This window comes from Bactrocera oleae, chromosome 2 (assembly GCF_042242935.1).
Source record: "Bactrocera oleae isolate idBacOlea1 chromosome 2, idBacOlea1, whole genome shotgun sequence".
Taxonomy (NCBI): Eukaryota; Metazoa; Arthropoda; class Insecta; order Diptera; family Tephritidae; genus Bactrocera; species Bactrocera oleae.
Window position 1 is genome coordinate 76,298,769 of NC_091536.1, and position 26,780 is coordinate 76,325,548.

A 26,780-nucleotide genomic window follows, 5' to 3' on the forward strand; every position below is an offset into this window, starting at 1 on the left:
TTTTCCCCAAATCTAGTTTTTTTGCAAACTGCGCCTAAAGTTTTAGTTTTTGCAATAAAAAAATTATCTAACTTATCAAGCTCCTTATTATATCCTGAACAGGATATATTAGGTTTGCTATGAAATTTGTAACACACAGAAGGAAACGTCGGATACCTTAATGCTACAATCTCCAAAGAAATTGTTTATATCGCATTACTATAGCGTATAGCGGCCATACAATATGATCGATATTTGCCGAGATATCTTCACGAATTTCGGTATGGATTAGTATTCAAGGCAACGATAAAATCTCCGAAGACGTTGTTCAGATCAAACTGCTATAGCATAATGCTGCCATACAAACTGCCGGAACAAAATGCTGATCGTTTATGCTATAAGAAATGTGAATATAACGTTTTTTTCTAGTTTTTAATTCAAACCGTGCTAAATAATATTTCTTTTTCCATTTATGTTATAACATGAGATTTTTTGGTATTTTGCATCAAAAAAGTACATTTACAACCTTGAAAAATAATATTATTGTACAAAAATTTCTGCTCTACGAAAAAGTTCTTAATAATATTTTTGATAATACCCCTTCTTACAAAAGTTATAGACAGCTGAAATTATACAATAAGTGCGTTAAGCATGAATACCGTACCATGGCGTATGAGTAACATGAATTCTTGATGCAATTGAGGCATAACTTAAACTGCGTATAGCTTTTAAATTTTTTATGAAAAACTCATCTAGACCTTTTTTTTAGAACGGATATTTATTTCAACATAATTTTTTCAAAGTTGTGGATTTATTTACTTTGGAGATAAAAAATGTATTGCATAAGCTCGAAAAAACTCATGTTAATTATATGGTAAAAGTAGAAGGATTTAGGGATGGTTTAAATTGAAAATAAAGTGATAGTGAACCTTTTTCAGAGAATATGAAATGAAACTTGGGAAGAAATAACGGACACCCTAATACACACACACGCACACAGCTATTCAAATAAAGTTCGCAAACTGCCCTGCTCGGGATAATAAGAAATGTGCAGCTTTGTTGTTGCAATTATTGTGGTTGTTGTTTTACTACATTACGCTCGTTTGCATACGTCGCAGGTGTGTGCAACGAAATTTTGCGAGCTCTCCATACAAATTGGCATGCTCATTGGTATGTGTGACTGAAAAAAAAATATAATAATATATGTATATATGCCTATGTAGGTAGATTTGGAAATGTAAATAAACAAAGCTTGCATTCAAATTATTTTGTGGATGTGAGTTTTTCAGTTAACCCAACTACGATGGCATATTTGTAAGCATATCTGGCGCTTATAAATAATATACTTATATATGTAATACATATATTATATATTTTTAAGTGCTTATACAATTACAGACATATAAAAGTGTCTATTCACTGATGTGCGTCACGAAATTCGTTCAATTGCTTCTTATTTTACTTCTTATTGCTGCTCGTAACTTCCTGCATTCAACAACTGTGTTGAAGTTATTTTTTCAGCAGCCACTGCGCAAGCGAATGAGAAGAACATCTAGATCTTTGCATCGTTTTGCCATGTCATGGATTTCGTAGTAATTTATAAAATTCTGGCAACACACTTTACCTGTTCACATTGCTCGTGTGCTTGTGTTGCACTCATTTGCTTTCATAAAACAGGAATATAAATATACGTATTTTGCATGTGGTCTGTTGCACGTGTGGTAGGTATTGCTGTTATTGCTCTTTTTGTTCGAGTAGATTCTAGTAAATTTATTTTAGGCTTTCTAACAAAATTGCTTCATGTTTGTTGTTTAAAAGTTAAACGCCAGAATTTTTACTCTGAGGCCTCGTTTGTTTGTCATTCACTTTTGGATCACTCGGAATTATATAATAGTCGAACCAAATAGATAATAGGCGGGTTGAAAATATTAACGTATGATTAATTGATAAGCTTTGCTTACCCTGTGTTTTCCAGTTATCCACTTGGTATTCGTTTGTTGCGAAGATGAACGACGGAGTCCACAATATGATATTGGTCTTTCATAAATATTAAAGAGTTTCAATTCAATTTATACTCGAGGTTCCAATTTATTCGATATCATAATGTCCTAGCTGACTGGAGTATCCCAGACTCATAGTGTCATTCTTTTACTTTTCAATGGCAGCTAAGGGTTTTCAACACAATGTCTACAAAATTAAGGGGCTTTTTATGTTAATCGATTCTAATAATCATAAATGATGTCTGGTTTCACATAAATTCCAACCAAAGTAAAACTTTAAAATTTGTTCAAGTTTCTTACACCAATGCTTACCTTTTTGCCAATTTTCGGTATGCAGATTTAAGTCTTTTGGTGGGATATTTATTTCCATTTAAGTTAGAATTTTGAAAAGGTTGATATCGATTTTTACTCAAATACTAAATTTCGCTTAAAGTCTTCTGTTTTTTCAACCCGAGAAATGTGAGGAATAGAGGCATGAAATACTTGTTTCCTGATACTTTGCACTGCCTATAACTTTTTTAGACCAAAACCACAAAGAAATACTAGTGTTTCACAAGTTCACTATTACAAATTCTAGTGTTACGGAAGTTCAGTATTATTCAGACCAACAATTTTTTGTCCATTGTCTAGTCATTTATAGATATTGGTCGCCTTCGATGCACAATATTCCTATTATTAGAGTCCAGATGAAGATTACTTCAATTTTAATCGTATTGGTATCATTGCCAGAAGTATTGTAGTTGTGGATATTGGAAAAATACGACCTTAGAAATGAAATTGGATAAAAGTCGTTTGTCGATGAAATCACTCTTGTAATGTTTGGGAAAAAGTTTCGTTTTTGATTTAAAATGTTTCATTGGTATATTCAAGCGATTTCAAAATCTGCAGATTCGCTAAACTTTTACTTTCAGTAAGACCATCATACCAATAACCAAGCACTCCTTTTAAAAATAAATAATTTTAGAAAAAACACAGCTACTGGAAGGCAATTAATAAACAACAAAAATAAATCCTTCTTGTTAAAAATGTACCAAATCGAAGCCAACCATACAAAAAAGAAAAATAACCCTTTTATTTATGTAACGGAAAGTACTGATCAAAAGGCTAAGTGGCAGAGCGACCACAAAGCTCTCAAAGCCATCCAGCCAACATATACGAATCCACTGCCACATATCACTATATTTTTCCACATACACATGTGTGAATGGTAAAAGCATGTTGATGTCGAAATAACTGTTGCATTGAATTTTTGATAACTCGATTGGATTGTAGAAAGCTTTTGCAGTTCATGAAAAATAAATGTTGGTCAGTTTTCGACAGCTTTGAATATGCCGCATGCAAAGTTATATAAATATGTATATATATTCTCCTGTAGGTGTGCATATGTAGTAATGGTTAACATTTTAAGGTTTTTTAAGTCTTTGAAAAAAGGTCCTGCAAAAATAAAATTTATGAAAAGGGTCAGCATATCTAACTAAATGGAATGTATACCTGTGGTATATGTGTGAATTTACTTTGCTGCTACCTGTACTATATGACAGCACTTGCTTGGTTGCTCGCCGATAAAAGATAGGTGTGAATTTGAAAACGAGTTTTAATATTTAAGAAACTGTCAAATATTCACAAAAGTGAATTTTCTATTTGAATTGCGCAGCGTGAATGTTGGCTGCAGCGTTCGACTTTTTTAGAAAGTCTGAACCTGGGTTAAGTCAAGATGAGTAACATATAGGTTGCTAAAGTATTTGATTAATTTTTAAGCATTCAAGACTCTTATCAAAAAAAAAGGGTTTGCGATTACTTGCTCAACTTAGAAAAAGATCACAATTCATTACCACATTAAGGAAAAGATGGGCAAGTTGAACAGTAAGACTGCGTTCGATCTCGATTCCAGTGCAATATTTCAAGAAAAGCGATGAAAATTTTGAAGAAAAAAAAAGGTATGACTTTAGTTATCATCCGATAATATCCACGCCCCCCCCCCCTTCATTAAATTTCACAACAAGGATGGTAGAGAAGAGCTTTTTTGAATTTGGTGTGAAAATTGGACAAGGGGCGTGGCCCGCCCACCTTTAGGTCAAATCCCATAACTCAAAAACTACTCGACCGATTACAACCAAATTTGCTGTGTGAGGTTACCCAAACATTCCAATTAGACACTGCGAAAATTCCCATATCACAAACTTTTAAATTCTGTCTGATTTTTTCACTTTACAGTATACAACTAAAACATCAATAAAATTATCAGAGTAAAACTTTGCACAAATAAGTCCCTCAAGGTATTACATCTTACGTCCAAAAATTGCCGAAATCGCACTATAACTTGTGCCAGAAAAGGGTAGAAGCAGGTCAACACTTCCCTTAGAAACCGTATACCTAACATAAATATTTTCGAACCACCGGTTGACTTTATACCGCATATACCGGTCGAAGTGTAAGAAATTTTCTGCAAATGCCTATCCCTTTTTAAGGGGCACACCTAAAAAAGCGAGGAAGGTAGAGTCCATATACAGATCTGCGATTAAAAAAAAAGAGTCAAAAATTTACAAAATAGCGGTGTTAATACAGATGATTTTCGTAAAAAATATTACATTTTTGTAAGGATGCCGGGGTTAGGTAATACAAGATCGAGACTACTTCTTTCATTCAACCCTGCGTAATATGTATCATTTATCACGTTTCTTTAACGGACTACAGAACTCATTTGATTCAGTTTCTGTTTAAATTATATGTAGGTTGATTTTTGTAGATTATAATAATTTTATTTTCGCTAGAAATATTTTTATTTATTAAACATCCTTTTCAACCTGTTACAAATTTTACTTTTTTTTAATTACTTTTTCTCAATTTGACCGCTTACAAATTGCTAACTTTATCAGCTGCGCACAGAATACAGAATCTAAACAAAAGCTTTAGAAAATTTCCAGAGAATAGATAAATGAAGGAAAAATATATATAATACCCTTCACAAATAAAAAAGTTTTCATATTAGAACTGCATATAGATTGGTCAATTTGTATGTCAGTTATATTCTATACTTGTTCGATACGGGCTATTCGGACAAATAAGCAGCTCCTTGGGCAGAAAAGGACATGTGGAAAATTTTAGATCGGTATCTCGAAAACTGAGAGACAGACGGGAATAGCTAAAGCGACTCAGCTAGTCACGCTGATGTAATATATATATTTATATATCATAGGGTCTCCGCTTCCTTCTGGTTGTCAGAAACTTAGTGACAAACTTAATATACCCCTGTTCAGGGTATAATAAAAGCTGCAAAACTTCTTTGCTCACACACCAGAAGTTATTGAATTAAATGTGTGTGCTGCTCAGCACTTTTCAACAATTATGAAATTTGCAGAAAATTAAAACCTTACATTGTTTAGAAATGCCACCTCCAGAGATCGCCTACCCGCTGTCTGAAATGCCGGTTTCAACAACACGATAACCGATAATTGGAAATGCGGCTAAACAAGGCAAAGAGAGGTGGCTAAGTACGGGAGGAAAAAAAGGAGCATTTACTATTACCAGCACAATTTTTTTCTATACTTAGGTTCATACATACATACAAACACACTTATGTAAGTGTTTATTTAGAAAGAAGCATCGTAAGCTCAACTGTAAAAATAACGGAAGTGAAGGCGGTAGCTATTTGCAACAGAGCACAGGATACACATGTTGGCAACATGCAGTGAAATAGCTGACGGGAGAGCATTGAGCGTGTGTGCAACTTACACGTGTATATAACAGTTGTATTCAGTAGCGGGCGGTTGGTAGCATACTTTCTGGCGTTAAGCCAAATAAAAGGAAAATTAAAATGAAGGAAATCGCTGCACATTGATGCGATGTAATGGAGTTGCCGAAAAATATCAGGCCCCCAGTAAGGTCACCAGTCAACCTGCTAACACACCCACTTCTCCTTGGGCTGTTGTGCGTACGGAGAGGGGTGGTGTTACACCTAGTTGTTGGCTGTTGAGTTGCTACACTCTTGCTTCACTCGCTTTCATATTAGTTTATTTAGGTCATGTTTTTATGCCTGAATGCTTGTCGGCGCACCGGTGGACCCACATATATAGCTGCAGGCACAAACCGATGCATAGAAGCGAATGTGTGCGGCATAAGTAGCATAGCATATTTGTTAGTATGTGATGTTGGTAACTACTTGTAAGTCTGGCAGCGCTGGCGTGCAGCAAAAAAACTGCTACCATGCTTGTGTGGCGCTGCATATTTGCTGTTGCATTTTGGTTTGTGGCATGTGGTGCAAGCAATTTATATATTTAAGTTATGTACATCTTTCGTTTACTTGCTGGCGTCTTTGTGAAAGTCAGCGCGCTGTTTTGTGTGCTGTTTCGATTTCCTACTGTTTTCGATATTTCTGTCACGCGATCATAAATATCGAAAGCTGCTGGCAAGGCTAAATTTATAACTTTATTTTCTTCTTAATTATTTGCTTTCGAAAATAAAGATTCCATGACCATTTTTAAAAGTTAAAAACAATTTATACATGTTTTTTGATAAAGAATTAACGGTATTACCCTATTTGTTCATATTAAATTTACAATAACTTTCATAGTTTTTCATTATTTTGATTTTTTTAATGAAATCGAGAAAAAATGCTAACTTTGGTTGCACCGGAGCTATAATACCCTTCACAAATAAAAAAGATTTTTAAAAAGAAGTTGATTTCGTTCGTTCAGTTTGTATAGCAGCTTTATAATATAGTGATTTCTTCGGAGATAGCTTGTTGCCTTAGAAAATAACTTATGGCAAATTTCGTGAATATATTTCGTCAAATAAAAAAGTTTCCCATACAAGCATTTGATTCCGATTGTTCAGTTTGTATGGCAGCAATATGTTACCGTGGTCCGATATCGGGCGTTCCGTAAAATGAGCAGCTTCTTTGTGGGGAAAGGACAGGTGCGAAATTTTAGATCGATAGCTTAAAAACTTATATACAGACAGACAGACAGACGAACATGACAAAATCAACTCAGCTCTTTATGCTGATCATTTATGTATATATTTTATACAGTCTCCGTCGGTTTTTTTGGATGTTACAAACTTCGTGGCAAACTTAATATACCCTGTTCAGGGTATAAAAAAATTATCTTACAATTTATATTAAATAAGAAACCAGCTTAATTTATTGGAATAATAAAAGAGTATTTCTATTTCTCAAAACTTAACTAGATCATAGTCGACCTTGGAGTCTCTTTGATGGACCTTTTTGCGAGAAAATCATATCTGCAAATCTTGTACACTTTTTTTCGACACTTGGCAATTTCAAAATTAGCCATCACTTAAATCTAGTGTATTGAGTTTGAATAAAATAGTAATACTGATGAGCAAATTCTTAATATTTTGTGTCACTCGTTTCAGATTGCCTTCAAATCCACTACCAAGTCTCTAGTTATTGAGCCACTTTTAAACAGTTTTTTAAATATTGCCTACACTTAGGCGGATTGTTTAAAATTAGTCAAGTCACATGTCTGCTTAGGTATAATAAAGTAATAATTAATAAATAATTGACTTGGATCAACTAACTAACGAATAAAATTTTATTTGCAAAAATTGTTCCGCAATCACTCCTTCTCATCATCCTGATATCTGTCTATTATCTAAATCAATCTGATTGAGTCCCTTTAGTACTTCCGTCTTAGTAATTCGTACCGTTCTAGTATTGCCATTAAGAAGGCGTAAAAGCTTTGATGAATGTTCTTAAAAAAAAAAATAAAATAAAAATTTTTAACTTTAAATTAAATTAAAATATACATATATTAAGTTCTTTTTATTTATTATTTTTAATTATTTATTCTGAAATTTAATGATATTTCCTTAATTCACATAAACAAGAATGCATAAGTATTGTTCATAAATAAAACACTTTGTACAAGCAATAAACGCTTGCAGCTTTTAAAGCGAACGACTTTCATTACAGCCAAAAGAGTAAATCAAATATTTACAAATATAAATACGCAGCGCAATAAATTCTGACTTGACGACGCAAAGCAAACAGCTGCAGACTAGTGGGTTGCCATATGTGCGTGTGGAAATTTATATAGTATACCATATATATTAGCTGTGGTGCAAATGAAATATAAAGTCGCGTTGAAGGCTGCAAGTAGCAGAAGTAAAAATCGTAGAAAATGCTATGAAAAATATTTATGTGTACTATATGTACCACGTATACTATACGGGGTGTGCTCAAAAGAAAAGGTGAATTTGGATTTTTCGTGGGCTGTGTGCATTCGATTATCGATATGTTGTTTTGGTTATAATCGGACACATATGTTTATCATGTGTTTAGTGAGTCTGTTTTTGACAACAGACGTTTTTGTGTGCTCTTTGGTTTTTGACATGGAGGTACGACCACGTCCACAAGCGAAGAAAATATCGAAACAGTGAAGAAAATTGTTCTTGAAAATCGTCGAATCACTATTAAAGAAGTTTCAGAGGATGTTGGCATAACAATCGGCTCAGGCCATTAAATTTTCTCGAATGGTTTGGGCATGAAATGTGTGACTGCGAAGTTTGTTGCGAAATTGCTAAATTTTAAGCAAAAGCAAAGTTATATTAGTGTCGCTCAGGAGTTGTTGAATAAATTAAAGGGTCCCTTGGCTTCCTGCGACACTTACCTATTTCCAAAACTGAAGAAACCAATGAAAGAAAAGCGTTTTGCCACAATTGATGAGATCTAGTCAGAATCGATGAAAAATCTGATGGCATTATCAAAAAGCGCATTTCAGAAGTGTTTCGAGGTTTGGAAATAGTGAATTAATCCGAGGGGAATTACTTTGAAGGACAAAATAGATATTGATGAATAAATAAGTGCTTTTCACAAAAACTCAAAATTCATTCTTTCCTTTGAACACACCTCGTATATATAACCTTATCTTCTTGGGTATATAAAACTATTTACATACTAGGTGCGTTTGCAGAGATACACCCACATCTCTGAGTTGTGCTTTCATTCAGTTCGCGATATTTTCTCGTTCCGCAGATATTTTATCTTCGCTCCAAAATGTAGGACTTTTTTATAAGGTACAAAACCTCAAAATTGTTGAGCAGGAAGATTTATCGAAACGCTAATAGTCTTAAAATAATTCTACAACTATTTGACGATATAGAAGAAATGCAGTGCTCTTTTAGAAATTTTATATCTACATTGCTACATATTATACTGTTTTATTATATATTTTGGTAATGATCGTATAGTAAGAAAAGTAAGAAAGAGCTAGTGTAGGGTGTACTCTAGAATCGTGCTGGAATCAAAGCCCGTCAAATTCCTTCAACTTTCTTTTTTGTTTTATTCAGTTTTAAAACTCATTTGGAATACTGAAAATTTCAAGCAGACACGATCCAAGTTAGCAGGTGTATAGGCGTTTAAAGCTTGTAGTTACGACCGACTCGTCTTGACCCGACTCGACTTTAAAAGCGCTATTCTCCAATTACTTTTTATTATTAAATCTATACTTTTATTATTTAACTTTCAAATTACAATTAAAATTTTAGTAACTTTCGCGAAAAATTAAAAAAAAAAAACGGAAACAAAAATGTACACAGCTCAGATTTATACAAGTAGTTACGATATAATATATTGTTACGATTTGATTTATTCAGAGAAAGCAATATAGTGTTTTTAATTCAGAAAAATGAGTCAGATAAATGAAATGTGCAGGAATGAGAATTAAAATCATGACATATACGGCGGAATGGTTCGTTTAGTTCAAAATTAGATCTACAAGAATTTAACTGTAAGGATCTAATCTGCTTCGAAATGCGAACCGGGAAATTAAATTTAATTTTAGACAGGAGAAAAGAAAATAAATATAGGATGAATAAATTTTTCAAATCCGTCAAGTAGTTTCGGAACCTATTCAATTCAAACTAACAAACAAACAAATTTTTACATTTAATCAAATTAGTATAGATAACTTTGAAAGATCAATAATATTTAGACGAATATTTTTTGAAAGCTCTGAGAATAGGGTTATTTATTTGATTTTGATTGCAAATAATAATTTTAAGCTTTTATTTATAAATATCTGAGACATAGTGATAATCTTTCAATGAATAAATCGATACTTTTGTTAACAACTATTTATATATCTACATAACGGCTGTCATGTGCCATCCCTGCCATTAATTCTAACTAAACCTCACAAATAATTAATTTCAATTAATTATCTTATCGCAAATCCGAAACAAAACATCTTTTGCATGAATAATCATTCATTATAATCGATGAATTTGAAATATAAATATACAAGTTGATGAAGGTAATTTGTTTGAAATTTCTTGCAAATGCGTAAAACTATTTACATACACACAAATAAAAATTTTGTTGGCCAAGTAAGGAATTTATCACAAATTTTGCAATAAAAATGTCATCGGCCAACTAAGCGATAGCTTTAACGCAAACAACACACGCGCACGTATACCGCACCAAAATTCAAATAGAATATGAGTAGAAGGAATATAAAATAGAAGTTGTCCCTTTTTTATGCCTTTCATTAGTCGTGTGTTGACGTTGCGCCACGCAGTGTCATAAAAAGTGTGCCCCTTTTTCGCATTAGATGCATTTGACTCCATCAATCACGCGTCCCAGCCGCAACCGGGAACGCGTGACGTCAGCAGAAACCTTTTATTCACAGTGAGTAGTGTGCCGAGCTGACAACATTGACGGGCTCAGCGGTGGCGCAAACAAGAATAACAGCAGCACCATCGGAAGGGGATAGTAATCATGGCGAAAATGTGCACTGCCTGTGACGGCAGCGGCGTCTGCTGCTGACGGTGAATGTGACAGTGACATGACATACTAACACACCAAAGCTTTGCCAGACACACAGACAGACACTTAGGCCAGAGCATTTGTTTTTCAGTGCCTTCGGTTTTGCCAAAATTGCACATGTTGTCCACTTTGTTTGCAACGTGATTTATTCTAACGCTTTTTAGTGGAGTCATAAAAATTAATAAAACCCGCTTCATTCCTTAATTTTCAAAACTGCGTAGCTTTTTGTTTTTGATATATATAAAAATTATCTGCAATATATTTGAATTTCTAACATTGACAATTATTTATTTTCACCTTTCAAATATGTTGTCCAATTAATTTAGAACAAATTTTTATGATTTGATTTTTAGGCATGTTCTCAATTAAACAAAAAAAATTTAAATATATGGTGGAAATTACAAAAATTTTCAAACTCAAATTTATAATTTTTACTCAATACTTTCAGAGCTTTTTGAATTTTTTTATTACTAGGTATTTACATACCCTATTTTTTGTTTAAGGTTCAAATGCCAGATAAAACATAGAAATAAGAATATTCATATGGCAGGTGTACCGGTATGCAGTGAGCGTTAAGATACAAATGTGTTGGTAAGGAGCGTTTGTTGTGAACGAGCCTTAATAAAGAAAAATGTATTTATTTTAAGGATACTTAACAGAAAAAATCATTGTTTTAATCCAGAACAATTATCAATATCGACTGCAAGCACAGATTGATTCGGTAAGAAGGCAATGTAAGTATGTTGATGGGATCAGAAGGGTGTGGTATATCATGAGCTTCTAAAATCGGGTGAAACTGTTAATACTAATCGTTACAGATAGAAAATTATTAGTTTGAAGCATGGATTGATCGAAAAACGACCAGAATGGGCCAGAAGACACGGCAAAAGTAATTTTGTTATACGACAATGCACCTGCACACAAAGTAAAAATGGTTTAGTTTACAATCAAAGTACTTGGCTGGGAGCTGCTCCCCATCCGCCGTATTCACCAGACTTGGCCCTTTCCGATTACCATTTGTTTTCATCAATCAATATGCATTGGCTGCAACATACTGTTCCCAGCGTCTTGTTGGACTTAAAATATTAAGTTTTTATTACTTTTTCACTGCTTCATAGTGTTCTTTTTGAAATTAATCTAATCTCTTAAACCCTTTTAAATTTCTTCAAAATTAGTAAAAATCGCAAACTTCCCAACTTGAATGCACAAATCTAACCCGCTAAGCTAATATTGTTCACAAAATGTAATTTTTTTCATTTCTCTGCGCCGTAAGTACTTACGTACTACAATACATATGCTTTTTTAGTAAATAAGTGAAGTCAAATAAATGTTGCGCATACCACCTGTGGTACCCTTATGGTTTATGTGCATTTTGCTACGAATAAAAGCAAAGGGCAAAACGGTAAGCATTTTAACATATTTAACAACGGTAAGCGAAACAAACAATGCCAACAAAAAGCATTAACTTTTACAACTGACTTACTTAGGCTTTTCAAAAGTGTTGCATATGCACATAAAGGGGAAAGCATTGTGGCAGCGTGGTTACGAGCGAGAGTAGCAAAGTGGGTAAATACAGAAATGTGCATGAAAGGAAATGAAAACCATTGAATTTTGAGTAGATGTGAAATAAAATACAGTTTTTGTACTAATTCATTTATTGTACTTAATTTAGAAATAACATTTAAGGAAAACGAAACAAGTTTGTGTTAATTTTTTGTTGTATGTTTTTATTAACAATTAAAAAAAGGAACGAAATATGAAATTTTTACAAGTGTCTCATGCATATTTTATTATTTTTTATTGCTTTTGTTGTTTTATGAAATCAAATTGAAATGATTTCAGACAAAATGATATTCGATATAAATATATATATTTTATAATATGACATTTCTATCAATATGTGTATGTATGCACACATAAAAATATATCATAAAAAAATAGATTAAACCTTTTTTAAACATTTTAGCTTCCGTATTCCTACTGGGACGCTTGTGCCGCACATATATGCCCCGCTAAAAATTTGCACTGTGTAGTCGCAACACTTGCTGTGCCATTTTGTTTATCCGGTTATTGTGTTGCAGATTTAAACGTAGATTATATAGCTGCGAAGACCGCAGTCGAAACCTTCGTGGCTTCAGCAAACTCAGTTGCAATGGCAAATGGAAATTTGTATGAGCGCATATACAGGGTTTTCCAAACAGAATATGAATAAAAAAACATACTAATTGTTAAGGAAATTCAAATGTTTTTATTTACTGTAAAGTACAAGCGATACAATTAAGTTCTGACAACTTCTTTTGTAGGAACGAATTCCAATTTCCGAGTACTTTTTCCACCAAATCAAGTCATATGTCATGAATAGCACATTCAATATTGACTTCTAAAGCTTGAGGAGAGTCTGGTTTATTGCTACAGACCAATGACTTCAAATAACCGCACAAGAAGTAGTCTAAAGGTGTTATATAACAACCTCTAGGAAGCCGTTCAATGTCACTATTTCTTGAAATTATTGAATCTCCAAACTTTTATCGCAATAATTCGGTTGTTGCACGTACTGTGTGGCACGTAACACCGTCTTGTTGTAACCAGATGTTGTCAAGATCAACTGCTTCCAATTGCGGCCATAAAAAGTTGGTTATCATCGATCTATACCACTCTCCAATGACAGTAACGATGTTACCAGCTTTATTTCTAAATAACTACGGACCGATGATTCCACCAGATCTAAAACCCACCAAACTGTCAATTTAGGTGAATATAATGGTTGTTTTTGAATAATTTGTAGATTTTCTTTGCACCAGAATCGACAACTTTGTTTATTTCCCGCACGAATAGCGAGCACAGGTTAACAATTTTTACGAACAAAAAAGGACAAACCCTCACGGAAAGTTACAATTGGAGAACGATTATTTTAATAATAAAATTCAATAATTTCTAAACGTTGTTTTTGCGTTTATCTTTGAATGAAGAAATTGTAAGCATTACTGAATGTAATGAAAAAAATATTACAGATCATTCCATATTAAAAATGGACGAAACGACACTTGGAAATCATATCATACCTATTGGAAAACCCGATAGATGCGGTAAGTTACATTACCAGCACGAAAAAATAAGTTATGGATATATATGGACTAGTCCGAGACTGGTATGATCAAATGCACATGTTTAAATTAATATAAATATATTTATTTAGTGGAAAAGTCACCGCATTGCAGAATTTACATGTTACCATTGCTGGCACCCTAATGTTTTTTCTTGGCTAAGTTATTTCTCTATTTTTTCCACCCTCTTTAGCTACTTATGGGCGATTGACATTACTTATCTTTTGTAGTTTGTATTTTCATATTCGTTTAATTTTTTATACCTTTTTTCGGGTTATAAAGATGTTAGGTTGAAAAGAGTTAGAAAGGAGTGAAAGGTTAGAAAGGAGTTATAAATATTATATCAACTTTTCGGTTACCGATTTGAAGCGATAACAAAAGATTAATAAGCCGACCACCCACAATTATCTGTGGTTGTGCGGGAATAATAAATTATTTACTTTTATCGAAATTATTGAATCATATAATTGATTACCCAAAATTATATTATTTTATCAAATAATACTTATTGATCTCTAAAATAGTAAATAGGTCTAGTAAATTTCTCGACGCTTTAAGTAAAGAAATGAAATGTTATGTAATTTAAGAAATTGCTGTAGTAGTGTTCAGAAAGCCTTATTTTTAAATAACTTGAAATATTTGTCAAACGATTTTTTAAGTCCTTACGCCAATGGACGATATCTAGCCATAGCTCACTCAATTGAGGTGAAACTGTTCTACCGCCTTATAATGGAGTGGTTTGACACAAAAAGTGTTTGAAAATTGTGATAAAAACATTTCAGGAAGAGTTCTCACAACAAACGGATCACGTAAATTATATACTCGTATTATATTCCTGAGGTCTAACAAGTGTCATCCGAGAAATACATAGCAATCATATTAGTTTTAGACTGTGATAATCGAAATAATGAATGAAACCTATTTTTAATATAAATTGTTGGATATCCCTAATATATATCACCTTATTAAATTGAATGTTTGCATAGACCAAGGGGACCTTAACTATTGCCACACGTAGTTCTACGCACACAATGAAAGAATAAACTCTATTGGAGTCAAAAGTTGAAAATCTACATCGGCACTTTGGCTTACAACCCATATTCAGCTTTAGATTATGACAGCTGAATAAAACGCTAAATACCAAAGCTGGAAATTCATGCCAGATATTTAGGCCCTATGGCTTTCAGCTCTTATTCAGCTTCAGAGAAGGTTAGCTAGATAAAGTGCTGAATATCGAAGCGATTGAAAATTGCGGATAGAATTACGGCCTAATAGTGTCTTCCCCGATACATTGGAGCTTAAGTGGACGGAGTCAAGCCCTCGCATTATTAATAATTCTCGTCATTCGAAAGGTACACAAAAATATGTAATATTTTACATGCGAAATACGACTGATAAGTTCCTGTAAAATTAAATATTAATTCAGCTAAACTTATATTTATTTTGGGATCATTAGGTTTTGAGGAACATTTGTCGCTGTTGGCCTCAAAATTAGTTAGCTTAAGACTTCATACCTGGCTTTCGTTTGTATATCTCATCCGGTTGGTTCCAGGAATTTCTTCAAAAATTAGTTACGAAAATGCAAGTGTATACCTTGTAAGCAAGTGTATTCCTTAGCTCTAGAATTTAGTGACTAGTTTGTGTTCAGATAACACTGAAATCAAGAGGCAGTATAAATGAATAGTCTTGTATAATTAGATAAACTTAACCTTGCGATTTCGAATCAATGATATGGTAACCCAGTTTATTAAAATATAATTTTTGGTTTTCTGGATTACATCAGAATATTGGCTTTTTAGTGTGGCAGTAATCGGGAGAGAATTGCTAAAGACACGAAAAACTTCTATCGACTTGAGGCCAAAGAGCAAAAATTTCGTTGTAGTGAAAATAAAGTCTAATGTTTAGAAATCTATTACAAGCAACCAATTAGGCTTATAAAAATTCATGATTGTAAGAAATTGCAAATAATTATTATTAATATTATAAGTATTTTTAAGTATTTACATTATTTGAACTATAGTAAAGTATTCAATATTTTGTTGCGTTATTTGCAAACAAACTAATGTCAAGGTCTCAATCAGTCTTTAATTTTCCATAAAAATCACTTTCCATCATCCGTAACTGTCCCTCCCTGCGGCTTGAGCTTATTCAACAGCTCCCAATAGAGCGCCGATTGCACCGTGGACTCCAGCACTCTGCGTTTTTGGCGCAGTAAAACGTTTCGATTACCCTTCGCCTGCAGTGCGCGATAATTGTTTTCCAAGGTAGCGCCATGACCATCCGACAGTCGACGGAAGCGCTGCATTTGGCTGGGCGTAATTGTGATGGGTTGCGTGAACACCACCCAAGTGACGGCCTGCGAGCATGGTGGCGTTGTCAGCGAGCCAGCGTAGGTGTAAAATTCATCTACGTCCATATCGCCCAGTAAAACGGAGAGTTGAAAATTGTCAATTTCTGTGGAGCGATTGAATTCGGAAATGGACTCCAAAACATTTATGACTTCATTTAAGCCGACGAAATCCTCGGTGACATTGACCTGCATGGAAACATATGCTTTATGTTATTTACTTTCAAGTTCCTGAATTTTTATTTATTTTCTTTACAAACTTACATTCACCGCGTACAGCACGGCCAACACAGCCAAGCCGTCTTCGTGTTCACGCGCCTCCACCACTGTCGCATATTTGGTATTCCGATGCAGCAGATGCATTTCCATCGAGTAGCGTTCGCTGTCGAGCACATGCTCGGAGCCATGCGTGTCGATGGAGCCCCAATGAAAGTGCAAACTCTCCATTATGAAGGTTGTACCGTTCTGTAGCGGCCCGCCAACAATGTAAGCGCTATCGAGTCTCGCCGTGGGCAATTGTATATTCGCTGTGTGTCCGTTATTCTCACTTCTCACTGCTTTCATATAGGGTACATCATAGTGTATGAATTTCAACAGTGGCAAGTCATACGATATAACGGCCTGTGTATAAATAAAATAAAATAAAATAAATATACAAATATGTTAATAAGTCTACAAAAAGGTTAAATATAATTTATGACAAGACGCTGTTTATGCCACATTTCGTTTGTCATAAGTGCATGACTTTCAGTTTAAGATTCTCTAAATTAATTTTATGGTGTTACTGTGTGATACTTCTCCTGTTATAAATATTTTTTCTGAAATAAAATTATGAATTTGTGCTTGCTAAGTTTTATCAACTTTTTGTAATGACTGACATGCTGTATATTTTAACTGAATGTTGTCTGTGGTTAAGATTTTGTTAGTTCGTGATAAAAATCATGAATTTCGTGTCATTATCACAACGATGTAAGTCTTTTATGAAACCTAGTCTTATTGAATTAATAGCTGATGGTTATATAAACTAAAATCATAAAAATACAACAACAACTGTTCATAGATCATAAATTTAGAAGATTTATTGCGTATAGACATATATATTTAAACTTTGAAAAAGAAAAAACTTTTTTGCACTTGAGTTCATTGTGTGTTTAGCCTAAAAAACTTCAACTTATTGTACTTTGTTTTTTAAGACAACATTTTCCTCACTTTGTTGATACAAATTTTGTATGAAACGATTTTTTTGGAAATATAAGTCAAGGAGAATCGCAGGTGCCAGTGCAAAGCTTCTTACCTCATTGGAATTTAGTTCAATCGGCGATTGACGATTAAAGCTGCATTGTTGAAAATCGTCGTACCATTTAGATTGATGCTCATAGTCAAACTCATCGCCTGGAAATATAAGTAGATAACAAGAATAATATATTTTGAATATTTTGAATGAAAATAAAAGCTTCAAAAATTTTTACTGATATAAAATTCCTTTTAACAAATATAATTTACGGTTACATGATTCATCTTTTGAAAGAAATCCGATGATACAATGCATTAGCGTTTATATATTTGAAACGCAGCTTAAATTATAAGTTTGCGAAACTAAAGAAATTATTTAAAATAAATACATTCCGCTCAATACAAAAGGGACATAACTCAACATCTAGTTTTTTCATAATTTAAGGCCAAATCGCTAACTCTTTTAGTAATTTCTTTTTATCGCTATGTATCTTTTTTGAACGAATAATTAAATTTTTTTAAAGTTTCAAGCGAGTTTATTATTGTATAGGAGCTTAAGTTAAATAAGAAAATGAAATTATATGTCAAAATCTTTTTATCCTCTAGTTGTTTGTATCACCTAAAACTAATCAGTATGTCTGTCCGTGAAGCAATAACTTAAAAAAAATAGAGATATGAAACTTTTTTCAGATATTCCTGGGCCCCTTATGGAGGTTGGTATTGCTGATACTAAAATGAATACGACCAAACTTGCTGAGGACAAATATTTCCAACCCCTCCTTATACCTACACTGCGAAATTGGGTGAAGTTTGATGATAAGCTCGCCCACTCCCCAGATAAGCGTTATATTGAAAACTACTAAAAGTGAAGTAAATTCGGTAAATAAATACGTTTCGCACCCGACAACAAATATGGTAATAAAAGTAAGTGAGTACAGGAGTAAATAAGATATCAAATTGTGAAATGATTATATTCTTTCGGTTTCTTCGAATAGATATTAAAGTTGATCCATGCGAATTACGAGTGTACAAAATGTACGGTTAAACCCATCACTTATACTACTTTACTTATATATTTTTTAGATATATACCTTTGACATAAAAATGTGTGCTAAATGGTGTTTGGAATGCACGGAAAGTATACACTGAGAGAATACTTTGGAATGTTCAAAATAAATAGCTATTATTTTATTTTATTTAGTTATTTTTTTATTTTTCTTTTGTGACACTAATCTTTTCACTTAATGAACACTTACATATCTCACATACCGTTAACAGCTATATCTGTAACTAATAAGCAAAAAACAACGACTATTTGGAATGTTCTATTCATCTTCACTAAGTAAAAGAGTTACTTTTATTTCGTGACGACTACTTTATTCTCACTCAATTCACTTTCAGCGCTGAATTACGAATGACAACCCCAAATCACTACTTAGAGCAATTTATACCACCCATTAGTGTTCAACCAACTGCACATTTCACCAACTCATTGTCTGGACATTTTTTATCAAAATATCAATGCAGATATCAGCAGCGTTATTCCAAAATCCGCGCAATCAAAGGTGTGTAGTGTGTTACGGTATCTAAGGTAACCGTAATAATAATAAAATCATAAAACGTATCCAAATATCCACAAAAAAAGGTAAACACATAAATGAAGTGTGCTATTCAACCAGGTGATAAAATAAACGTAGACATTTTATGATAAATACAAACCCATGACTTCCAGCCGCTGATTTAATTAGATTTTTATTACAATAATTGGGGGAAAATTCCTTTCAATAAAGATACATAAAGTAAAGTGTAAGTATTACAAGTACATACAACGCATAAATGAAAAAGCAAAAGCAAATGGTCAGCCACGAGTTTATTTGTTCCTATGTATCTATGCCCTATATCTGCTGTTTTAGCCCATTTATGCGTGGTTTTTTTTATAATAGGGGGAAGCATCAGAAGCAGAAGTGCGGAACTTTAATCCTAACCATCTCATATCTCTCCCACGAGACCACTGGACTAAGTCTTACTTTATGGGAGGGCAGAAGACATTTAAGTCTCTTCTATGGTACGGACCGACTGATGCCTAATCTGTTGTAAATGCCTCAATCTTGTGATAATCAGAGCTGACGCTTCGCTGGCAGCTTTCCACTTAACAGAGGACTCACACATACGTGCTGTTAAATTGTACACCGTGAAACTACCGCCAAGTGTAGTTTTCAGATCTTTTCTTATACTTGAAAACCGAAGGCAATGGTATAATACGTGTTCAGAGTCTTCTATACACTCTGTACAGGTCGAACAGTACGGACTAAAGTCATGAGGAAAATTGTTAAGGTAACTTGTAAAGCACCCATGTCCATTAAGTATTTGGTTCAAGTGGAAATCCAGGTTCCCATACTGCCAATCTATCCACCACGGAATGATGTCTGGTATCAGTCTGCGCGTCCACTGTGCTTTGGATGAGGTTTGCCACCGTTGCTGCCACATTGTGATGCTTTTGGTTCTCTCCTCTCTTTTTGCTGCTGTGTTTATTGGTCTAGCATATCATTTTGTGTCTAGCGACTGGATCCATATTGGAGCCGCATACAGTATAACTTATATTACCTTAGCTATTAAAAATCGTCGTATTTGATTTACTGTCGTGTTTTTAAGTGTTCTTTAATTTTTAGTCTTGAGTCCGATATTTCATCAAGGTACTTCATCTGTGGCAATGAATTAGTTCACGAATTGTTGTTGATGTATTCTTTACACCCCGTCGTACATCACGTTCCATAGAAGGGGCCGAACCTTGTGGTACTCAACTCAAAATAGAATAGCCCTGAGTGCCCTCATCTGAGTCGTATAAAATCTTTTATTCTCAAAATAGACTGACTTCTTCACATCCAGGGTAAGTAGCGCGTAATATTTTTTTGTGTCATCTTTCCATCTATTGCCACTTATTGCACATTTAGCAGTATCAACGACTTCACTTCAAGAGTGGACCTCTTTTTTTATAAAGCCGTATTGTCTCCCTGATAATTCGCCGTTTTTTTGGATTGCTAATTCCAAGCGGTTTCTTACTATGCTTTCGTACACTTCACCAATCGTGTCAAGCATGTACAGAGGTCGTTATGAGGAATGTTCTTCAGGCGGTGTTTTCGGTTTTGGGCCAATAGTTCTTCTTCTGTGATTAATAGGTGTGGTACATAATTTGTACGCAGTTTTCCAGGGTTCTATGTATGCTTCTTTACAAAGCTTTTCGAAACAAGATCTTTTGCTATGCGTAATGACTGACTACAGGAGATTTTTTTTGCGTTTAAATGCTTCTATAAGGCGGTTTTCGTTCTCATCTCCCTAGTAACGCTGTAACCGACATCTAGCTGAGTGACAGAGCTTCCTCGGCGTGGCGATTTCTTCATTTCACCAGTATGTCGGTTTTCGCTTGTTATTATAACTCGTTCTACGCATAGTTGTGTCGCAAGTAGTTGTAGCAGTTCCTTCCGCGCCGCTGATACCAAGTGGGCGACGTCGTCGCCTCGTGCCTTTGCCGCACTCCAGAAGCTGTCGAAAACGTCAGTATCGAACGCGGTGTGTGTGAGTAAATACTGGGATAATTGTGTTAAGACACAAATAAATACACATAAGTTTAAAATTATTTGTATGTTAATACAGTAAGCTAATTTTTGCTTAACTGTTATTTTGCTTGTTTACGGGTGTGTCTCTAATGATTGAATGACTTTGAGAGCGTATAGTTTCGAGAGCGAGTGCCTTCATACTTAGCCTAAATGAGAACTGAGATGAGCAATATATGGTATATACATATAAATAATTTAATTATTATTTTTTTGCTCAATTGTGTACTATGTATTGTGCTATCTTAAATAAATAACTTAGCTTCTAAGCATTACTTCTTCGACTTACTTAAGTTATTTTCGTTGATACTAGTCGTGTTTCATAAGCTGTCGCATTTTCGATTGTATATCCCATTTCACTCTTTCTTTTTTTGAATAAATGTTATACTCTCAATGCCGGGTAGTTTCAACTTTTCGAGAGCTATATATATTCTACACAGTGAGGCCTGGTCGTTGTCAAACAGATTGTGGAGCACATAACATAAAACCTGCTGCGTTTCGATATATTATATGCACATACGATGGACTTACTATACAATAGATGCTACCTTTGCCAATGCTTCTGCACCTTATATTGGGAGGCAGATGGTGAAAAAGGCATATTTTCATTTTTTTTTTATCTGATAGATGATTTGACTTCTTAGTTTACTGTGTTTTCATCCACTTGCAATAAAGAGCTCTTCTCTTGGAATTAATAGTTTACTAAAACTTACTCAAATTTTGTCTCTTTCTCTAAGATTTTATCAGTTCTGTCTCTTTAACCACTTCAAATTATTAGCCTATAACGTATTTCATGAAATCATTAGTTAGTATTAAGAATGACCGATAACATATCCGCAAAAATTCTGCTAACATTGCGACTCAAATTTATAGGCTTGTCAGAAACCTAATTTCCTATTATAAGTCTGATCTTTGATCTTTGTAACATATTGTTGATCCTCAGCGAATATACATGTAAATTGCTTCAAACTTGCACTCTCAGAACTATCAGCACGATCGATATCATTGTTGGTCAGCTATTCCTATCAATCGGCGCACTTAACAATTCTCAAAGCACTAAACTTATATCATGTGACAATGAATTAAAGTCCACTCTATATTAGGGGAACATAGTTGAAAAGAAGCCTGCAATTTGTAGCACAAAGGGGTTAAGTGTGGTCAGAGGCATAAAAAAATTATAATCATACTGGAAACAAACATATATTTTTCAACACCAAAAATACCTAAAAATTGTAAATATATATAGTTGAATATTTATGTAGTTGGCTATAAGTATATATACACTAAAGTTGTGAATCAATCATGACAACAAAACACGAGAACCCGTCGCATGGAGCTGCTGCTAGTTAACTGCTCTCGAAAGTTTCAGAGCGCCCGAGAACCCTTTGTTTATTATCGAATATCTCGAAAAGTATTTGTCAGACTTACTTCAAATTTTCAGACAGTGTTAAAGACAGAGAAAGATAAGTTTTATCTAATTATCGTGAAAGAAAATGTTGTACAAGATATAAATAAAAAACGCAAAAAGTTGATTATTGGAATCTTTCACATAAATTTTGAGGTTATGTGAAAAAAGTCTATTTACAAATGTTATAGACCTTTTCATTACTTACAATATTGCCTTATAACTTATTTTAAAGGACTCATAGTTAGTTGAAAATCGAAAAAAAACCATTCTTTACCCTTAAAATTGCAGTCACGCCTGACTGTTTTCCGACGTCAGAACCGTACATTTTTTTAACCCTTAATGTTTGTTCTTTTATCTTTCGTTTCTGATGGGTTTCCTCATAATATGATTTTTTTTTTTTTCAGAAATTATTTATACTAGTCTAGTAAGGTTACTTTACCGTTAGATACCCAACTATGTAACAAGTTTTAACTGAGAGATGTTGGACTGTCTGATCTATGTAATGAAATGTATGATATATTATATTTTAGTATTATACATAATATTCAGCTTAAAATACAACCAAGAATATATGGTTTCAAGAGGCTTTAATTATTTTGAATCGAAAAAAGAATGGATATAAGTCATAGCTATTAGATTGGAATAGACTTTCAAAAAAATACGAAGGAAATATTCAGATTTCAGAACGAACCAGCTAAGAGAAGCATAAAACATGTTTTAGCTCGCAGTGTCCTTCAATTTATTTTATGAATTTCTTAATTTTTTGACTGAGAGCATAATGTATTCCTTAATTGAATGGAACATACTTGGACTGGAAGCTATGACTGCAGTTATAGCCTCAAAATTTCAAATAAATTCTTTTATATAGTGTCGATCAAAAATAGTAAGCATTTCTCATAATTCCATTGATTAGAAGAACTAATTGATGCAATTCTCTTATTGAGAGAAAGTGTACACGAGTAAAGCAACCGGCTTTCCAGAAAATATTCCTTACTTTGCAAAATTATTAAAAATTCTCGTATTTTATGAAATATTATATCGGCTACTGCATTATCCATAAAAATTATAATATATGACTTTGCTTTTATATTAATATTTATCGCCATGCTCTACTCTTCTGGAATATGAATAAAGAAATTCATTCGAACTGCAGCACTTGCCTCGCTTGCAAGTACATGTAACATATGTCAAGATATATGACCACATCAGCTGCAACAAAATGCTATTACGGCAGTTATGAACAGCCTCATATGCGTGCAAACTATTTATTTTCCACGTAATAAGAATACATGCAATAACATTGATGTGGATACATTATGATATATATGTGTATGCGTGCAGCTGGTTGCGTTGCCACTGAAGAGCGCAATATGTGGCGTGTTGCATGCATTTGACCGACGACCACAGTCACTCACATATACAATACAAGTGCATATGTTAAAGGTTTTGTAATCATGATAAAGGGTACACCGGATGTACATAGAAGCACCGGATATGTATATCAGAGCTTAAGTGTGTCTTACTACTTACATATCTCCCAGAGTGTTTTGCTTCACCAATAAATGGGTTTCTAGTTGCATTAGTAGCCTTAGTTGCTGCCGCAAATTGCAATTTTGTTGCATAAAAACCAAATTAGAGATATTGCATCTGCACACTGCTCATCATCTTCTTCAACAGAGGCTAACCAGGGATTCTAATAGGTTTAATGGTTTCCTATTTCACGTCAGCAATGCGCTTAGTATAGTTTATTAAACTATTGCAGATATTGAAGAGCTTTTTGTATAACCTTAAATGTCAAATGTTGTTATGGAATGCTCTTATTTTTTAAAACTTAACAACTTTTAAGACTTGTTCCATCATGCTTTAACCCACTTGCCTATGACGAGTCGTGAAATATTTTCTTACTAGATACAGATTCTGTTTCTAATATAATATAGTATATTCAGGTCTAAGGGTCCATGGGCTATCACCTCAGTAGTATGCCTACAAATTATATAGGATTTTTTAAGCTATTGTTGTAATATCTGCATTTAGATCACAAAAAGAGATGTATGCTTTTTAAAACAAGAAAAAACCCGTTCATATGGAATGCACAGCTTGCGATGGATGGGAATGTAACTAAATTCCATCAGGCTTAGTGGAAACACTAAGTTTCCCGAAAAATTAAGTATTTTAATTTTTTAGGTTATCTAGGATTCGAATTTCTTTCCTTTAATGATGAATTGTTGACGATGTTGTGGGAAGAAATCGAAGTTGAAAAGAAATGGAAGGTGAAGACCAAAAAAGTAAGGAGACGAAGAATTTTTTATAATGATTTTCCCAATTTTTTTGTACATCATTGTTATAGTCCATTATGTATGATATCTGTTCAAGTACTAAAAGTTAAAATATTCTCTGGTTTAATTTGTACTATTTCACGCTCCTAAATAACAGTTTAATATATTGGCCCATCCTCACTATCTTCCTCTTTTATATCTGGTACATTTTCAGTGTTATCGAATTTCTTCATATCAAAATCGTCTACTATGCTAGGTAACGAAATAGATTCCCTTTTCCCATATTCTATCTTTTCAAGTTCTGCTATCTGTTCAGCTGTCTTATTCTTCATCTTGAGCAGTAGTGCAAACTTCTCTTTTCGCTTGCGTTGTTTCGCTTGCGAGCGCTTCAAGCGATAAAAATCTTCACGTTCATATTCCTCCAGTTCGTCGCGTATATAGTTGACGGTATTGTGAAAACGCGGCAGCACTACATATTCTAAACCATTGATACGCATATTATTGTGACGTACACCATCGCGCAGCGTATTCACCGAGTACTCGAGCGAAGCGAGTGTAACGAGTGTACGTACGGCGTCTTGAAAGTACGCACGCACGACTTCCACTTGTTCGCCGCCACGCGATAAGCCGGTAAAAGGAAAACTGGCGGGATTATCGACGTATAGCTGGAATTGTGGTAGCAGTATACCCGCTACCTTGGCATTCCTTATACGCATATAAATGTCCGCTCGGTCGATCTGCATTAGTTCGCAGGCCCGCATGTCTGCGTCGAGGAAATTTGCTTTTGCCATCGAAAATATTGCTTCGGCCATCACCTTATCCACTACTTCTCGAGCGGCTTCTAAATCACCTATCAGTTCGCGTAGTTTCATTTCGAGCGCATCACGTCTCCGCTTAAGCAAATTCAGGCCTCTTGATGCGGCTACAATGCGCTGTTTCATGAGCACGAGGTTGGCGCGCGAGGGAAAGATGTTGACGCGATCTTGCATTTTGTAGTCTCTACTGTGCGGTTACTGTTGTCTGTTTTCTTCTGTTCCTTTTTGCATGCGTCAAAATACAAAATATAAATGTAATGAAATGAAAATGTTTTCTTAGGTAACTTGTTTCAATATTTTGAGAAATTGAGTGGTTTTTATTTTTTTATTCCTCTCCATTAGTAAGTGGATTAGTGTTTATTTTTTTTCTTAAAAGTTTTACAGAAAACACAAACTCAGGCAAGGCAATATTAAACTTATTTCCTTTTTTTGCTTTTTCTAAAGTAATATTAACATTTAAAATGCTCAAGCCATAAAATAACAAGTCAGTTTCAAAATAAATATTTACTTTATTAAGAGCACTTTGCATTTTTTGACAGTAACGCTTTAATATTAACAGTTTAAGAAATAAGAAATGGCTTCGAAAACTCCGTTGTAAATGCAAGTACTCGTAAGTTTGAATTGGAAGCCACTGCTGGCCCATGGGTTTAAATTTAGTTGGAGTAAAATTTTTATGAATGGAATAACCTCCCCGCCCACTTTAACCACTAGACTCTCTTGTCGAAAGTAAATTTAAGACACAGAAGAGTTCAAAAAAGCTTACCAAATTGGATATACATTTGTAGTACAATTAGAGTTTTGGTCTAATCATATACACAAACTCTAAATAATATTGGAGAACTCCCAGAAATGCTTACATAAGCTTACCTTTAATAAAAGAAAACTTTTTATGGGCTGGTCATTGAGAATTTAATAGTGTCTTTAGATCAGTCGATGGCACTTGTTTTAAAATCTAGCAGTGACTTAAAACCAGACCTATTTTGAAAGAAATCGTTTGTAAACTTATGGTACGGTGGTGGCTGGTACGGTTAAAAAAAATACTCCTACATAGATATATATGACCACAAATACATCTTAGTTGTTTTATGAGCTTTCGAAGTCGTCTGCGATTCGCACTTCTATGCTCGCTAATTTAAAAATGCTTCATTTAGGACATAATTTTTTTATGTTTTCAAAAAGTTGTATAAATTTCATTGGAATCTACCGAGCGGTATTCGAT

At 33.9% G+C, this 26,780-nt stretch overlaps 2 protein-coding genes and 2 long non-coding RNA genes across 5 annotated transcripts; 2 read left to right on the top strand and 2 right to left on the bottom strand.

Annotated features, from left to right (window-relative positions):
• Positions 1–8,114: 8,114 nt before the first annotated feature.
• LOC118681942 (uncharacterized) lies at positions 8,115–12,508 on the top strand. 2 transcript variants are annotated; one of them, XR_011394838.1, is made up of 5 exons: positions 8,118–9,017; positions 11,271–11,358; positions 11,415–11,501; positions 11,586–12,196; positions 12,255–12,508. It is a non-coding gene; the product is annotated as an uncharacterized lncRNA (long non-coding RNA). The 2 variants fall into 2 exon arrangements; XR_011394837.1 differs by lacking the exon at positions 12,255–12,508 and having other exon boundaries at positions 8,115–9,017; positions 11,586–12,129.
• Positions 12,509–15,819: 3,311 nt separating this feature from the next.
• On the bottom strand, positions 15,820–18,881 carry LOC138855763 (carbonic anhydrase 2-like). The gene is made up of 4 exons (XM_070105700.1): positions 18,721–18,881; positions 17,513–17,610; positions 16,483–16,839; positions 15,820–16,407 (listed from the first exon to the last, which is right to left on the bottom strand). Exons 1-4 carry the CDS (start codon positions 18,782–18,784, stop codon positions 15,973–15,975), a joined length of 954 nt encoding a protein of 317 aa, XP_069961801.1. The 5' UTR covers positions 18,785–18,881; the 3' UTR covers positions 15,820–15,972.
• Positions 16,837–18,647, top strand: LOC118681941 (uncharacterized). The gene is made up of 3 exons (XR_004977657.2): positions 16,837–17,187; positions 18,142–18,375; positions 18,447–18,647. It is a non-coding gene; the product is annotated as an uncharacterized lncRNA (long non-coding RNA).
• Positions 18,882–22,855: 3,974 nt separating the features above from the next.
• Positions 22,856–25,878, bottom strand: LOC106619135 (V-type proton ATPase subunit D 2). The gene has a single exon (XM_014237124.3). It carries the CDS (start codon positions 25,733–25,735, stop codon positions 24,905–24,907), a length of 831 nt encoding a protein of 276 aa, XP_014092599.1. The 5' UTR covers positions 25,736–25,878; the 3' UTR covers positions 22,856–24,904.
• Between the last annotated feature and the right edge of the window lie 902 nt (positions 25,879–26,780).

Coding starts and splice junctions, on each gene's coding strand:
- LOC138855763 (XM_070105700.1), bottom strand. CDS start 18,784: ATGAATAGAACATTCCAAATAGTCGTTGTTTTTTGCTTATTAGTTACA. Junction 16,840..17,512: donor TTGAACTAAATTCCAATGAG/GTAAGAAGCTTT, acceptor ATTTATACACAG/GCCGTTATATCGTATGACTT. Junction 16,408..16,482: donor CCGTGCTGTACGCGGTGAAT/GTAAGTTTGTAA, acceptor GTTTCCATGCAG/GTCAATGTCACCGAGGATTT.
- LOC106619135 (XM_014237124.3), bottom strand. CDS start 25,735: ATGCAAGATCGCGTCAACATCTTTCCCTCGCGCGCCAACCTCGTGCTC.